This window comes from Microcaecilia unicolor, chromosome 9 (genome assembly GCF_901765095.1).
Source record: "Microcaecilia unicolor chromosome 9, aMicUni1.1, whole genome shotgun sequence".
Taxonomy (NCBI): Eukaryota; Metazoa; Chordata; class Amphibia; order Gymnophiona; family Siphonopidae; genus Microcaecilia; species Microcaecilia unicolor.
The window spans coordinates 145,677,285-145,691,813 of NC_044039.1; the positions used below are offsets into that span (position 1 = coordinate 145,677,285).

General features: G+C 47.3%; 1 protein-coding gene across 1 annotated transcript in view; it reads left to right on the forward strand.

The window, feature by feature from the left end:
- The window catches only part of OIP5 (Opa interacting protein 5), a 37,737-nt gene extending 23,483 nt beyond the window's left edge, over positions 1–14,254 (forward strand). Inside the window, exons 4-5 of the mRNA XM_030215296.1 lie at positions 12,379–12,460; positions 13,242–14,254. Coding sequence (XP_030071156.1) covers positions 12,379–12,460; positions 13,242–13,331 — 172 coding nt within the window. The 3' untranslated portion in view covers positions 13,332–14,254. The remainder of the gene's footprint in view (positions 1–12,378; positions 12,461–13,241) is intronic.
- Positions 14,255–14,529: the final 275 nt, after the last annotated feature.

Genomic DNA, 14,529 nt, shown 5'->3' on the forward strand with positions numbered 1-14,529 from the left:
CGCCCGAACCGGCTCGTGTTCGTCAGTCTTCTTTTATCCGCGCTCGGTACGGTCGTGTTTTCGCCGTGTCTGGCCCCGCAAAGTCGACCTCGCGCGTTCGTTGTGTGTTTTCGAAGAGAAAAATTATAATCCTTTGTGTGGGAAAAGACTCTTGGTCTTTTCTTCCCCCGCTATTTTCAGCTTTCGACCCGGTAAGTTTTCTTTCGTTGTCGGGGTAGGCCGCTTTTAGGCCTCGGGTCGAAGTTTTCTTCCCCTTGTTTTTTCGGTGCCTTTTCCGCCATTTCGACTTTTGATCTCGCCGGCGTGATTTTTCCGCCCATGACATCGAAGTCTACCAGCGGCTTCAAGAAGTGCACCCAGTGCGCCCGGGTCATCTCGCTCACTGACAGGCACGCGTCGTGTCTTCAGTGCTTGGGGGCTGGGCACCGCCCGCAGGCCTGTAGTCTGTGTTCCCTTTTGCAAAAGCGGACTCAGGTAGCGAGATTGGCCCAGTGGAACGTTTTGTTCTCGGGCTCTTCGTCGGCATCGGCACCAGGGGTATAGAGTGCATCGACGTCTTCAGCGTCCAGAGCTTCATCCTCGGCCGCCAGTGCATCGAGGCATCGGCGCCGAGACATCGGATAGCTGCATCGACGTCGGTGGTACCGGGACCTCGTCTGCTGATGTCGTCGGACGGTGGTGCTTCGTCTGGAGTGCAGGTGAGGGCTGTCCATTCCCCTGCTGGTGGCGGTGAGCCTTCGGGTGGGTCTCCCCCTACCCTGAGGGCTCCTGCGGTACAGCCCCCCCGAGACCGACCTCCTTCGGCCTCGGCCCCGAGGAAGCGACGACTGGATTCTACGTCCTCCTCGTCGGTGCCAGGAAGCTCTGGTGACATGCTTCGTTCCAAGAAATCGAAGAAGCATCGTCATCGGTCTCCTTCCCGGGTCGGCACCGAGAGCTCTGGGTCGCCGAGGGAGTCGGCACCCACCAGGCATCGGCACCGAGAGGACCGCTCACCCTCTGTTCAGGAGGTGTCGATGCGCTCCACTCTGGACAGCCCGGAACAGCCTCCACGCCCGGAACAGGTTCTGACGTCGACGCCTGCATCGACCTCCATGCCTTTCTCTGCAGCCGCTCTGAACGAGAGCCTCCGGGCCGTTCTCCCAGAGATTCTGGGAGAGCTGTTGCGCCCTACCCCTCTGGTACCGGCGGTGCTTGCGCCACCGGTACCGTCGAGCGTGGCGCCGGCTGGCCCATCGCCCGAGGTGAGGTCTCCGGCGTCGGTGCCGCGTGCGGTACCGGCTGCCGTCGCCTCCCAGGAAGGCTCCCCGACTACGTCGGCGGAGGGAGCTTCGCCGATGTGGGCGAGGGAGTCTACCTCTCGACGCCCCCATCGTGGACGTGGCTCCACAGAGTCGAGTCGGGCACGGTTGCAGACACAGGTCCGTGAACTTGTGTCTGACACCGAGGGTGAGGCCTCGTGGGCAGAGGAAGAAGACCCCAGATATTTCTCTGACGAGGAGTCTGAGGGTCTTCCTTCCGACCCCACTCCCTCTCCTGAGAGACAGCTTTCTCCTCCCGAGAGTCTGTCTTTTGCTTCCTTTGTCCGGGAGATGTCTACGGCCATCCCCTTCCCGGTGGTTGTGGAGGACGAGCCCAGGGCTGAAATGTTTGAGCTCCTGGACTATCCTTCTCCACCTAAGGAAGCGTCCACTGTACCCATGCACCATGTCCTAAAAAAGACATTACTGGCGAACTGGACCAAGCCTTTAACTAATCCCCACATCCCCAAGAAGATCGAGTCCCAGTACCGGATCCATGGGGACCCAGATCTGATGCGCACGCAGTTGCCTCATGATTCTGGAGTTGTGGATCTGGCCCTAAAGAAGGCTAAGAGTTCTAGGGAGCATGCTTCGGCGCCCCCGGGCAAGGACTCTAGAACCTTAGACTCCTTTGGGAGGAAGGCCTACCATTCCTCTATGCTCGTGGCCAAAATTCAGTCCTACCAGCTCTACACGAGCATACACATGCGGAACAATGTGCGGCAGTTGGCGGGCTTGGTTGATGCGCTCCCCCCTGAGCAAGCCAAGCCTTTTCAGGAGGTGGTCAGGCAGCTGAAGGCGTGCAGAAAATTCCTGGCCAGAGGGGTGTATGACACCTTTGATGTTGCGTCCAGGGCCGCTGCTCAAGGTGTGGTGATGCGCAGGCTCTCATGGCTGCGTGCCTCCGACCTGGAGAATAGAATCCAGCAGCGGATTGCGGACTCGCCTTGCCGTGCGGATAACATTTTTGGAGAGAAAGTCGAACAGGTGGTAGAGCAGCTCCACCAGCGGGACACCACATTCGACAAGTTCTCCCGCCGGCAGCCTTCAGCCTCTACCTCTACAGGTAGAAGATTTTTTTGGGGAAGGAAGACTGTTCCCTACTCTTCTGGCAAGCGTAGGTACAATCCTCCTTCTCGACAGCCTGCGGCCCAGGCTAAGCCCCAGCGCGCTCGCTCTCGTCAGCAGCGTGCGCCTCAGCAAGGCCCCTCGGCTCCCCAGCAAAAGCAAGGGACGAGCTTTTGACTGGCTCCAGCAGAGCATAGCCGACATCCAAGTGTCAGTGCCGGGCGACCTGCCAGTCGGAGGGAGGTTGAAAGCTTTTCACCAAAGGTGGCCTCTCATAACCTCCGATCAGTGGGTTCTCCAAATAGTCCGGCAAGGATACACCCTCAATTTGGCCTCAAAACCTCCAAATTGTCCTCCGGGAGCTCAGTCTTACAGCTTCCAGCACAAGCAGGTACTTGCAGAGGAACTCTCCGCCCTTCTCAGCGCCAATGCGGTCGAGCCCGTGCCATCCGGGCAAGAAGGGCTGGGATTCTATTCCAGGTACTTCCTTGTGGAAAAGAAAACAGGGGGGATGCGTCCCATCCTAGACCTAAGGGCCCTGAACAAATATCTGGTCAAAGAAAAGTTCAGGATGCTTTCCCTGGGCACCCTCCTTCCCATGATTCAGGAAAACGATTGGCCATGCTCTCTGGACTTGAAGGATGCCTACACACACATCCCGATACTGCCAGCTCACAGACAGTATCTGCGATTTCAGCTGGGCACACGTCACTTCCAGTACTGTGTGCTACCCTTTGGGCTCGCCTCTGCGCCCAGGGTGTTCACAAAGTGCTTGGCTGTAGTAGCAGCGGCACTTCGCAGGCTGGGGGTGCACGTGTTCCCATATCTCGACGATTGGCTGGTGAAGAACACATCCGAGGCAGGAGCCCTGCAGTCCATGCAGAGGACTATTCGCCTCCTGGAGCTACTGGGGTTTGTGATAAATTATCCAAAGTCCCATCTTCTCCCAGTGCAGAGACTCGAATTCATAGGAGCTCTGCTGGATTCTCGGACGGCTCGCGCCTATCTCCCAGAGACGAGAGCCAACAACTTGTTGTCCCTCATCTCGCGGGTGCGAGCGTCCCAGCAGATCACAGCTCGGCAGATGTTGAGATTGCTAGGCCACATGGCCTCCACAGTCCATGTGACTCCCATGGCCCGCCTTCACATGAGATCTGCTCAATGGACCCTAGCTTCCCAGTGGTTCCAGGCTGCTGGGGATCTAGAAGACGTAATCCACCTGTCCACGAGTTTTCTCGAATCCCTGTATTGGTGGACGATTTGGTCCAATCTGACTCTGGGACGTCCCTTCCAAATTCCTCAGCCTCAAAAAGTGCTGACCACGGATGCGTCTCTCCTGGGGTGGGGAGCTCATGTCGATGGGCTTCACACCCAAGGAAGTTGGTCCCTCCAGGAACGCGATCTGCAGATCAATCTTCTGGAGTTGCGAGCGATCTGGAACGCTCTGAAGGCTTTCAGAGATCGGCTGTCCCACCAAATTATCCAAATTCAGACAGACAACCAGGTTGCCATGTACTACGTCAACAAGCAGGGGGGCACCGGATCTCGCCCCCTGTGTCAGGAAGCCGTCAGCATGTGGCTCTGGGCTCGCCGTCACGGCATGGTGCTCCAAGCCACATATCTGGCAGGCGTAAACAGTCTGGCCGACAGGTTGAGCAGGATTATGCAACCTCACGAGTGGTCGCTCAATTCCCGTGTAGTGCGACAGATCTTCCAGGTGTGGGGCACCCCCTTGGTAGACCTCTTCGCATCTCGAGCCAACCACAAAGTCCCTCAGTTCTGTTCCAGACTTCAGGCCCACGGCAGATTGGCATCGGATGCCTTCCTCCTGGACTGGGGGGAGGGTCTGCTGTATGCTTATCCTCCCATACCTCTGGTGGGGAAGACTTTGTTGAAACTCAAGCAAGATCGAGGCACCATGATTCTGATTGCTCCTTTTTGGCCGCATCAGATCTGGTTCCCTCTTCTTCTGGAGTTGTCCTCCGAAGAACCGTGGAGATTGGAGTGTTTTCCGACCCTCATCACACAGGACGAAGGGACGCTTCTGCATCCCAACCTCCGGTCCCTGGCTCTCACGGCCTGGATGTTGAGAGCGTAGACTTTGCCTCTTTGGGTCTGTCAGAGGGTGTCTCCCGCATCTTGCTTGCTTCCAGGAAAGATTCCACTAAGAGGAGCTACTTCTTTCTGTGGAGGAGGTTTGCCGTCTAGTGTGACAGCAAGGCCCTAGATCCTCGCTCTTGTCCTACACAGACCCTGCTTGAATACCTTCTGCACTTGTCTGAGTCTGGTCTCAAGACCAACTCTGTAAGGGTTCACCTTAGTGCAATCAGTGCATACCATTACCGTGTGGAAGGTAAGCCGACCTCAGGACAGCCTTTAGTTCGCTTCATGAGAGGTTTGCTGTTGTCAAAGCCCCCTGTCAAGCCTCCTACAGTGTCATGGGATCTCAATGTCGTTCTCACCCAGCTGATGAAACCTCCTTTTGAGCCACTGAATTCCTGCCATCTGAAGTACTTGACCTGGAAGGTCATTTTCTTGGTGGCAGTTACTTCAGCTCGTAGAGTCAGTGAGCTTCAGGCCCTGGTAGCCCAGGCCCCTTACACCAAATTTCATCATAACAGAGTAGTCCTCCGCACTCACCCTAAGTTCTTGCCAAAGGTCGTGTCGGAGTTCCATCTGAACCAGTCAATTGTCTTGCCAACATTCTTTCCCCGTCCTCATTCCTGCCCTGCTGAACGTCAGCTGCACACATTGGACTGCAAGAGAGCATTGGCCTTCTATTTGGAGCGGACACAGCCCAACAGACAGTCCGCCCAATTGTTTGTTTCTTTTGATCCCAATAGGAGGGGAGTGGCTGTGGGGAAACGCACCATATCCAATTGGCTAGCAGATTGCATTTCCTTCACTTACGCCCAGGCGGGGCTGGCTCTTGAGGGTCATGTCACGGCTCATAATGTTAGAGCCATGGCTGCGTCGGTAGCCCACTTGAAGTCAGCCCGACGCGACAGTCGGTTCGGGCAGTCAGTTCTTCAGAACCTGTTTGGGCTTTAGGATCCAACTCCACCCCCCGAGGGCCCTGTTTGTTCTGTTCCAGGCTGCACTCTCAGTTGGTAAATTTTTTTAGGTCAATCTCAGTTATGTCCTCGCCGTTGCGAGGCCCAATTGACCATGGTTGTTGTTTTGAGTGAGCCTGGGGGCTAGGGATACCCCATCAGTGAGAACAAGCAGCCTGCTTGTCCTCGGAGAAAGCGAATGCTACATACCTGTAGAAGGTATTCTCCGAGGACAGCAGGCTGATTGTTCTCACAAACCCGCCCACCTCCCCTTTGGAGTTGTCTTCCCTTGATTTGTTTTGTTACATATGGGACTGACGAACACGAGCCGGTTCGGGCGGGAAGACGGCCGCGCATGCGCGGTGCGCATGAGCGCGCAAGGACTAGCAAAGGCCTTTGCTAGTGAAGTTTCCGATTGGAGGGGCTGCCGTGGACGTCACCCATCAGTGAGAACAATCAGCCTGCTGTCCTCGGAGAATACCTTCTACAGGTATGTAGCATTCGCTTTCTACATCCATCGTGACCACAAGGGTGTTTGGTGGTAATTGCTTGGTGTCTTGTATGAAGCTGTTTGTTTTGTGCACAAGAGGTTTCAGAATTCCCTCTGAGCCCAGATATTTCTTCCGTGAGTGTGCCAATGTTTTTGTTAAAACTTATCAAAATTAGAGAAATTGCCCCCTCTTGCATCTTCATGTTGTGGGTATGGAAGGGACTACTTGATATGGATTTAGTCTTGTTGCTGGACACCAATCGATGACTCCAAATAAGTGTAATTTTGTGCGGTCTGAGTGAGTGAGGGGTTTTTAATACTACAGGGATGTGAAAAAGCCCCCCCCCACCTTCCCAATTAGGCAAAGGGGAAGTGAGTAAATGGATAACCCAGGTTTTAAATTTACTTCATTTAAGGAACAGTTATCCAACACACATCACCTATGTGAAAAAGTAACTGCCCTCTTAACTAAACAATGACCACATTTAATTGGTCTTATGGCAATTAGCATATCTGAGGTTAAAGGCTTGAACAAGTTCTGGGGGGGGGGGAAGTCCATAGTCTACTATTGAGAGAGACATGGGGAAGTCACTGCTTGACCTGGGATTGGTAGCAGGGAATGTTGCTAGTATTTGGGTTTCTGCCAGGTACTTGTGACATGAATTGTGGCCACTGTTGGAAACTGGATACCGGGCTAGATGGACCATTGGTCTGACCTAGTATGGCTATTATATTCAGCTGATTGAACACAACCAGGCTTGACTGCTGCTAGCCTTGCTAAATCTAAACCTCCCTATATATTGAACCTTACCATGAAAGTGAAGTCCCCACAAAGTTTCTACAAGAACGGTATGCGACAGCCGAAGGAAATTCCAGAAGGGGTGAGGGGGAAGCTGTCGCATACCGTTCTTGTAGAAACTTTGTGGGGACTTCACTTTCATGGTAAGGTTCAATATATACTTTTCTGGGGGGGAAAAGTCCATAGTCATATATATATACTAGTAAAAAAGGCCCGTTTCTGACACACATGAAACGGGCGCTAGCAAGGTTTTCCTCGGAGTGTATGTGAGAGTGACTGTGTGAGAGTCAGAGTGAAAGTGTGTGTTTGTGAGAGAGAGAGCGAGTCTGGGTGAGAGTGTGTTTGTGAGAGTGTGTGTGTGAGAATGAGAGTGTGTGCAAGTGTGTATGTGAGACACAGTGTGAGAGTGTGTGTGTGTGTGTGTGCGCGAGAGAGAGTGTGTGTGTGAGACAGATTCTCTGTGAGAGTGAGTGTATGAGACCAAGCGAGTGTGTGAGTGACTGTGTGGCACATAGAGAGTGAATGTGATACATTGTGAGACAGAGTGTGTGAGAGTGAGAGTCAGAAAGACATTGTATATGAGAGAGAGAGTGTGAGCCTTGCCCTCCCAATCCATGCCCACCTGTCCCCTGCCCCCTCCATTCATCCTTTTCCAGCAATTCCCCTCTCTCCCTGAGCCCTGCCATCTCAATCCATGCCCATCCATGCTTCTCTGTCCCCTGCCCCCTCCATTCATCCTTTTCCAGCAATTCCCCTCTCTTCCTGAGCCCTGCCATCTCAATCCATGCCCATCCATGCTTCTCTGTCCCCTGCTCCCTCCATTCATCCTTTTTACAGCAATTCCCCTCTGTCCCTGAGCCCTGCCATCCAAATCCATGCCCATCCATGCTTCTCTGTCCCCTGCCCCTCCATTCATCCTTTTTACAGCAATTCCCCTCTCTCCCTGAGCCCTGCCATCTCAATCCATGCCCATCCATGCTTCTCTGTCCCCTGCCCCCTCCATTCATCCTTTTCCAGCAATTCCCCTCTCTCCCTTCCATGACCCCCCTCGCAACCATGCTCTTGTCTCGCATGTCCCGCCCCCTTCTTCCCCCCCCCTTCGCATCCTTGCTGTCGTTTCTCCTCTGCTCTCCCGCTCCCATTGTTCAACTGCCCACCCTCTTCTCTTCCCCCTACATCCCTTTTTTTTTTTTTAAATTTACCTCCGTGGCGGCGGTTCCGGCAGCGCAGCGTCAGGGAAGGAGGCGGCGCTCCCGACGTCTAGCCTTCCCTTTGTTGTGTTCCGCCTTCTTCTGACGTCATCCTTGACGTCAGAAGAAGGCGGAACACAGTGAAGGGAAGGCTAGAGACGTCGGGAGCTCCGCCTCCTTCCCTGACGCTGCGTTTTTTTTTTTGGTTTTTTTTTTTTTTTGCGCCGTCGACGTCATGACGTTTGCCCTGGACGTCATGACGTTTGACGCGAGGGCGGGGCAGAGACGGCTGGCAGCCTGGCTGGCTTCACGCCACGAACCCTTCAGGGAGTGTTTTAGTGACTTCAGAACGTTGTCCTCATTAGAACGTTCACGGTGCGTTTTATTATATTAGATATATATATATATATATATACAGCTCCCATTTATGTTCAGTGTAAAGTAAATGCAGCTTTTTACAGTAAGAAACATAACCAAACGTGGCTGTAATGTGATGGTATAGGGATACATTGCTACCTCGAGACCTTGAAAATTTGCTGTTTATTGAAGGAAGCATGAATTCTGCACTGTACCACTCAATGCCACCAACCATGAAAAATTCATTAACTGTCTGGACCCAATCACTGATGAATACCCAGCAGACCGAATCTGGACGAAACTGTCACCCAAGCAATCAACAGGTTTGCCAGATCCCACTGCAAACTGGACATATGTCCCAACGACCCAAAATCCGCCCCTCAACGCTTCATAACAGACGTCACGTCATACCTAAACTACATGCTACAACATGGACTCTTCCCTAACAACAAAGGCAATATATTACCCCAATACAAAGATTTAAAGAAAAAAAACAAATGACATAACCAACTACCGCCCGGTAGCATCCATCCCTCTGGTAGTAAAACTAAAAGTATGGTAACCAAGCAACTTACCGACGACTAAAACAAATTTTCAATACTACATGAATCACAATCAGGATTTCAATCCAACCACAGCACCCAAACATTACTATCACTCTCCTAACCAAATTCAAACAAACAATTGCAATTGGCAACAGTGTACTTCTTCTACAATTCGACATGTCCAGCGTCGACATGGTTAGCCATAAAATACTATTGAACATACTAGAATACTTCAGGATTGGAGGAAGCGTACTGAAATGGATCAATGGCTTCCTAACCGCAAGAACATACCAAGTGATACCTAACTCGAAGACGACACCATGGAAACCTGAATGTGGAGTACCTCAGGGATCGCTGCTCTCACCAACCCTTTTCAACCTGATAACACCACTGGCCAAATCACTATCCAACCAAGGCTTCAATCCTTACATCTACGCAGACGATGTCGCAATCTACATCCCGTTCAAACATGATCTAAAAGAAATTACAAACTAAATCAAACACAGCCTCCAAATAATGAACTCGTGGGCAGATGCATTCCAACTAAAGCTCAACGCAGAAAAAACACAATCTCATCCACCACTATAAACACCCCAAACTACACCCTCCCTGTCTCGGACAGCCTGAAAATTCTCGGCGTTACAATTGACCAAAATCTCACACTAGAAAGCCACGCAAAAAATACAACAAAGAAAATGTTTGTCAATGTGGAAACTCAAGAGTAAAACCTTTCTTCCCAAGGGAAATATTCCGCAGCCTGGTACAATCAATGGTGCTAAGCCACCTAGATTACTGTAATGCCATCTACGCCGGATGTAAAGAACAAATCATTAAACTCCAAACTGCCCAAAACACAGCATCCAGACTCATATTTGGAAAAGTGAAATGCAAAAGCACCAAACCCCTAAGAGAGAAACTACACTGGCTACTACTAAAAGAACGAATTGCGTTCAAAATCTGTACCCTGGTCCATAAAATCATCCACAGCGAGGCCCCAGCATATGTCAGACCTCATAGACTTACCAACCAGGAACACAAAAAGGTCAGCGCACACATTCTTGAATCTCCACTACCCCAGTTGCAAAGGACTTAAATATAAATCAACATATGCATCCAGCTTCTCCTACATTAGCACGCAACTATGGAATGCACTACCAAATGTCATTAAAAAAAATGCATGACCTAACAACCTTCCGAAAATTACTAAAGACCAACCTGTTCAAAAAGACATACCACAATGTTACCTATCCTAAATATCAGACAATGAAATTCTACCAGAACCAGACAAAACCGAACTCTCTATACCTGACTGCTTTAGTCATTCTGTCACCAATGAACGTTAACACACTACCACCTTATTTCTCACGCCGGAAATGAACTGATTACCTAATTTAATCTACTCTATCATTTATGAACTTTAATGCAATACCACTTTGTAGTTCTCATTCCGGAAATGGCGATCACCATTACGGCATAATGTAAGCCACATTGAGCCTGCAAAAAGGTGGGGAAATGTGGGATACAAATGCAACTAATAATAGAAAATTCTTAAGGAGAATATGCAGTCATCAGCTGAAGTGGGTTGTATAGCAAGACAATAATCCAAAACAAAAAGCAAATCTACATCTGAATGAGAAGAAACAAAAACAAAGTTTTGGCTTGACCTAGTCATTGTCCTGGTTTGAATCCAACAGACATGGTAAAACCTGAAACCATATGAATGTGTCTGAATTAAAGCATTTCTGCAAAGAGGGGGTTAAAATTCCTCAATGGCAGTGTGAAAGACTTGATATTAAATTACAGGAAGTGTTTTGTTGCTGCTAAAGGTGGTGCAATCGGTTATTAAGTTTAGGGGGTAGTTACTTATTCATATGGGTGTTGGATAACTTTGTTCCATAAAGATACGATGTAATAATGTATAAACTATTTTACGTCATAATGTGAAGGCATAAAATGAAGTTAAGAGGTGTTAGGCTCAGGAATAATCTAAGGAAACTTTTTTTTTTTTTTTTTTTTTTAACAGAAAAGGTGGTGGATGCATAGAATAGCCGAGATGAGGACTATATCTGAAGTCAAGTGTGGGACAGACATGTGGGATCACTTAGGGAGATGAGGAGACAGTGGATATGCAGACTGGATGGGCTATTTGGCCTTTATCTGTCATGTTTCTGTATGTTTTACTCGGGTTCCCTTTAATACATTTTCTTTAAAGATCAGAAATCATTGACTGTGACACATATGCAATAGGGGATATGAGAAGGAGGGAAGCAGAATTTTTTTTTTTTTTACATCACTGTCTTATTTAGTTTTTCCTTAGTATCCATTCCCACAAGCACCGCAGAGCAGCTTTATGAAAAATATGTAGTATAATACTAAAATTTTTGAGTGTTATGTTACTGCTTGTTACATAACAAACTTCAAAATCATAAGTCCATTATGCTATATTTCAAGAATAGCATTCCTCTGGCATATCACCATTTTTTTTAAGAGCTGTAAGACTTGTCAGCTGCCTGTTAATTGCACATTTTGAGATGTATATTTTGTGTGCATGGTGACTTAAATTAGATGTGGCAGAATTTTGAATATAAAAATGCAGTTTGAAGGACCATTGTTAAATTAATATCTAGTAATAACCCCAAACACCTTACTACATCCCTTGCCACTAGCATGGTGTTTTTATATAAACCTCCAGACTGTTCTTTGACTTTTTCACTCTATCTTATCTATCTTTAGCATAATTTAGATCAGTTTTCTCAACCCAAGACTCAGCTATCATCATTTGGCCACAAAGCCCCTGGCTTCTACCTCCATAAATACAAAGATAAACGGGCCTCTGACACTGCCGGCCTGTAGCTTCAAAATTTGGCCATGGTTCATAGAGAGGCATGTTTATGGACCCAAAGACTGTCTATTCCATTTTTCAGCATGAATTCACCTTTCATTGGTGCTGATTTTTTTTTCCTTATTACAAGTAACTAATAGCTTTTGAAAGCAGCTGAGATTTAAAAACATCTAAAATGCTTGAGGATAATGTGTTTTGAGGCTGGTACCACTGTCAGTAATATAAGGTGTGCTCTTCACAGCATCCACAGAAGGGTGCAGAAAAGAAGCCCACTGATTCAAACATAGGCAGTTGCTGTATCTGTATTGAATCTTAAGTTTCTGCAAACTTGAACAAATCTATTACACTACTTGGGGGTTGGGGGAAGGAGGGATGAATGGTATTGTTTTCTTGCCACTAGAGTGAGGAAACTGGTTAGGACCAACATTGGGAGCCCAGGGTTATTGCCTTGCTAATGAACTCCCCCCCCCCCCCCCTCCCCAATTCTGCAGGGGGGCTCAAGATACAATATGCTGATGGGCTTTTTGTACCCCCCCCCCCCCCATCCAAATATATGGCCTGGGCCCAACATGGTTTAACGCTGGCCCTGAAACTGGGGCAATTTATTGACCTAGAAATGATCTCTACTGAGTTATAGCTTTTGACCTTCAAGAAAATTTGTGTGAATGCATTTATCCTATGTACAAATTTAAACATGCAATAGTTGTGATTTTTTTTTTCTTGTTTCTTTTAGTTATGTCCTTAAAACAAAAACTACAGTACCAGCCTCTGATTTGAATTTTGATTTTTCAAGTCTTCAAGAGGATATAGATATGGTAAAGTTTGTCTTCTCTTCCTCCTTCTCCCCCCCCCCCCCCCCCCTAATATCTAACTCTGCATGTGTGTTAGTTTTTAAATATAGTATGTGCGGTAGGAGAGATGTGCAGGATCTTCAAGCATCAGCTGTAACTTAGTTTAGCATATATCATTCAGGAACAGGGAAAGATATTTACTCCATTTGAGTTTAAAATAAGATTCCTTAGGTAGGCATTTATGGGCTTATAAATGAATTCTTGAAATTTATTTATTTGCAGCATTTGTATCCCACATTTTTCCACACACAAGCAGGCTCAATGTGGCTTACATGTCAATAAGAAATAGGGTCAGGTAAGGGAGGGGTACATTTGTAAAATAAGGTACAAAATAATAAGGAATATAATGGTCCTTTGATGCAATATAATGTAGAGTCTATTGAGTAGCATCAGTAGGGTAGGCCTTACAAAACAGGTCTTTAAAGATCGCCTAAAGTCTTGATGATCATGTATTGTAGCCTATATATGGATTTTAATTCTATTTCACGTTTTTTGTAATATTGAAAACTGAATCTCATCCTGCTGGTTAGCACAGTGATGTGAAGTGTGACAGCCTTGCAGTTGCTAGTTGGTTACTTTTTTGGGGGGGGCGGGGGGAGGGATACCATCTTCCTTCCTTCATAGATACAGAAAAAAAGTTCTCTCCTAACAATCCTAACTGTTATGGATCTCTATCTGTGGTGTAAAGATGTATCTATGATTTTGTGCATATAACTTGACTGATACTTGGTTTCCACTTTTCCAGCTTAAAGGGCGACTGGTAAAGGCCCATCATAGCCTGGAACTTCTGACAAACAGGCTGGAAGAATTAATAAGCAGGACAGCAGATGACTAAGAACACAGTTCAACTGCCACTTGAAAAAGCTACCACTTAAAAAAGCATTCTAAATCCATTTGTATATGGTCAAGGGCTTCCCAAACCTCTACTAACTCCACTGTGAGTTAGGTTTTTCCAGATATCCACATTGACCATGCAAGGGCTCACTGTACATACTGAGTCTATACTCCTCTATCCTATATCTCTTGCACATTTGTTGTGGATATACTGCAAACCAATTTGGTTGTGGGGCTGGGGAGGCCGTATCAAGTACCTATCCTTTTTATTTAAAACATGTTCTGCTCTCCTAAACTTCCTTAGGCATCTTGTTAAATAGTCTGACTACTGTAACCAAGAATTTTACTTGTTTATAATGCGCAGTTAACTAAATGTTAAATAGGAGTCTTTTTTTTTTTTTTTTTTACTTAACTGGATGGGGAAAAGTTTTGTTTATGCTATCTATAAACAGGATGGTAGCAGTAATGAGCTGAAATATAATCTATAGCAAAGGGATGTCTAGGTTTTCAGGATTTCCCTAATATGCATGAGATTTATTTGCATACAATAGAGGCAGTTTATGCAATAGCTCTCATGCATATTCTGAATTGGGGCCCTCAAGGATGGAGGTTAGACAATCCTGATCTAAAGCTTGGATATCAAAACTGAATCCTGCAGGGCCACAAACCAGCTAAATTTTTGTTTTGTTAATTAGGTCTAATTTGCTGAATTGCATATTTAATTTAACAGCCACATTGGGTGTCTTTCGCAATAAAATGCTCAGCACTTCAGTCATTTTGGCCTGCCTCTTGCTTTGCTGGTTTGCAGATCATCGCTTCTTCTGCTGGTTGTCCCTAATGAATATACCCGAGAGGGTTGAATATAATACCTGCATTGTAAACAAAATATTTCATGTATATTCATTCTGAAAATGGGATTTCACTATTCACGTTTCAAAAAAAAAATCCACAGGAATACAAATCAAACCAAAAATACTATTTCCCAGGGTATCACATAAAATACAATTGTAACATTTGTAAGCCATAGTGCTCAGAAAACCTTGTGACCAAAGTGAGAGAAAACTGTCCCCTTTCTCTATCATTGCGCTTCCTCATTGATTTAAGACAAAGGAACATGTAAAGATAAGTATTACTGTTTTTTATGAACTGGACTCGTCATGATTTATTGACAATGATTTTATTTATTTTAGAACTGTAAC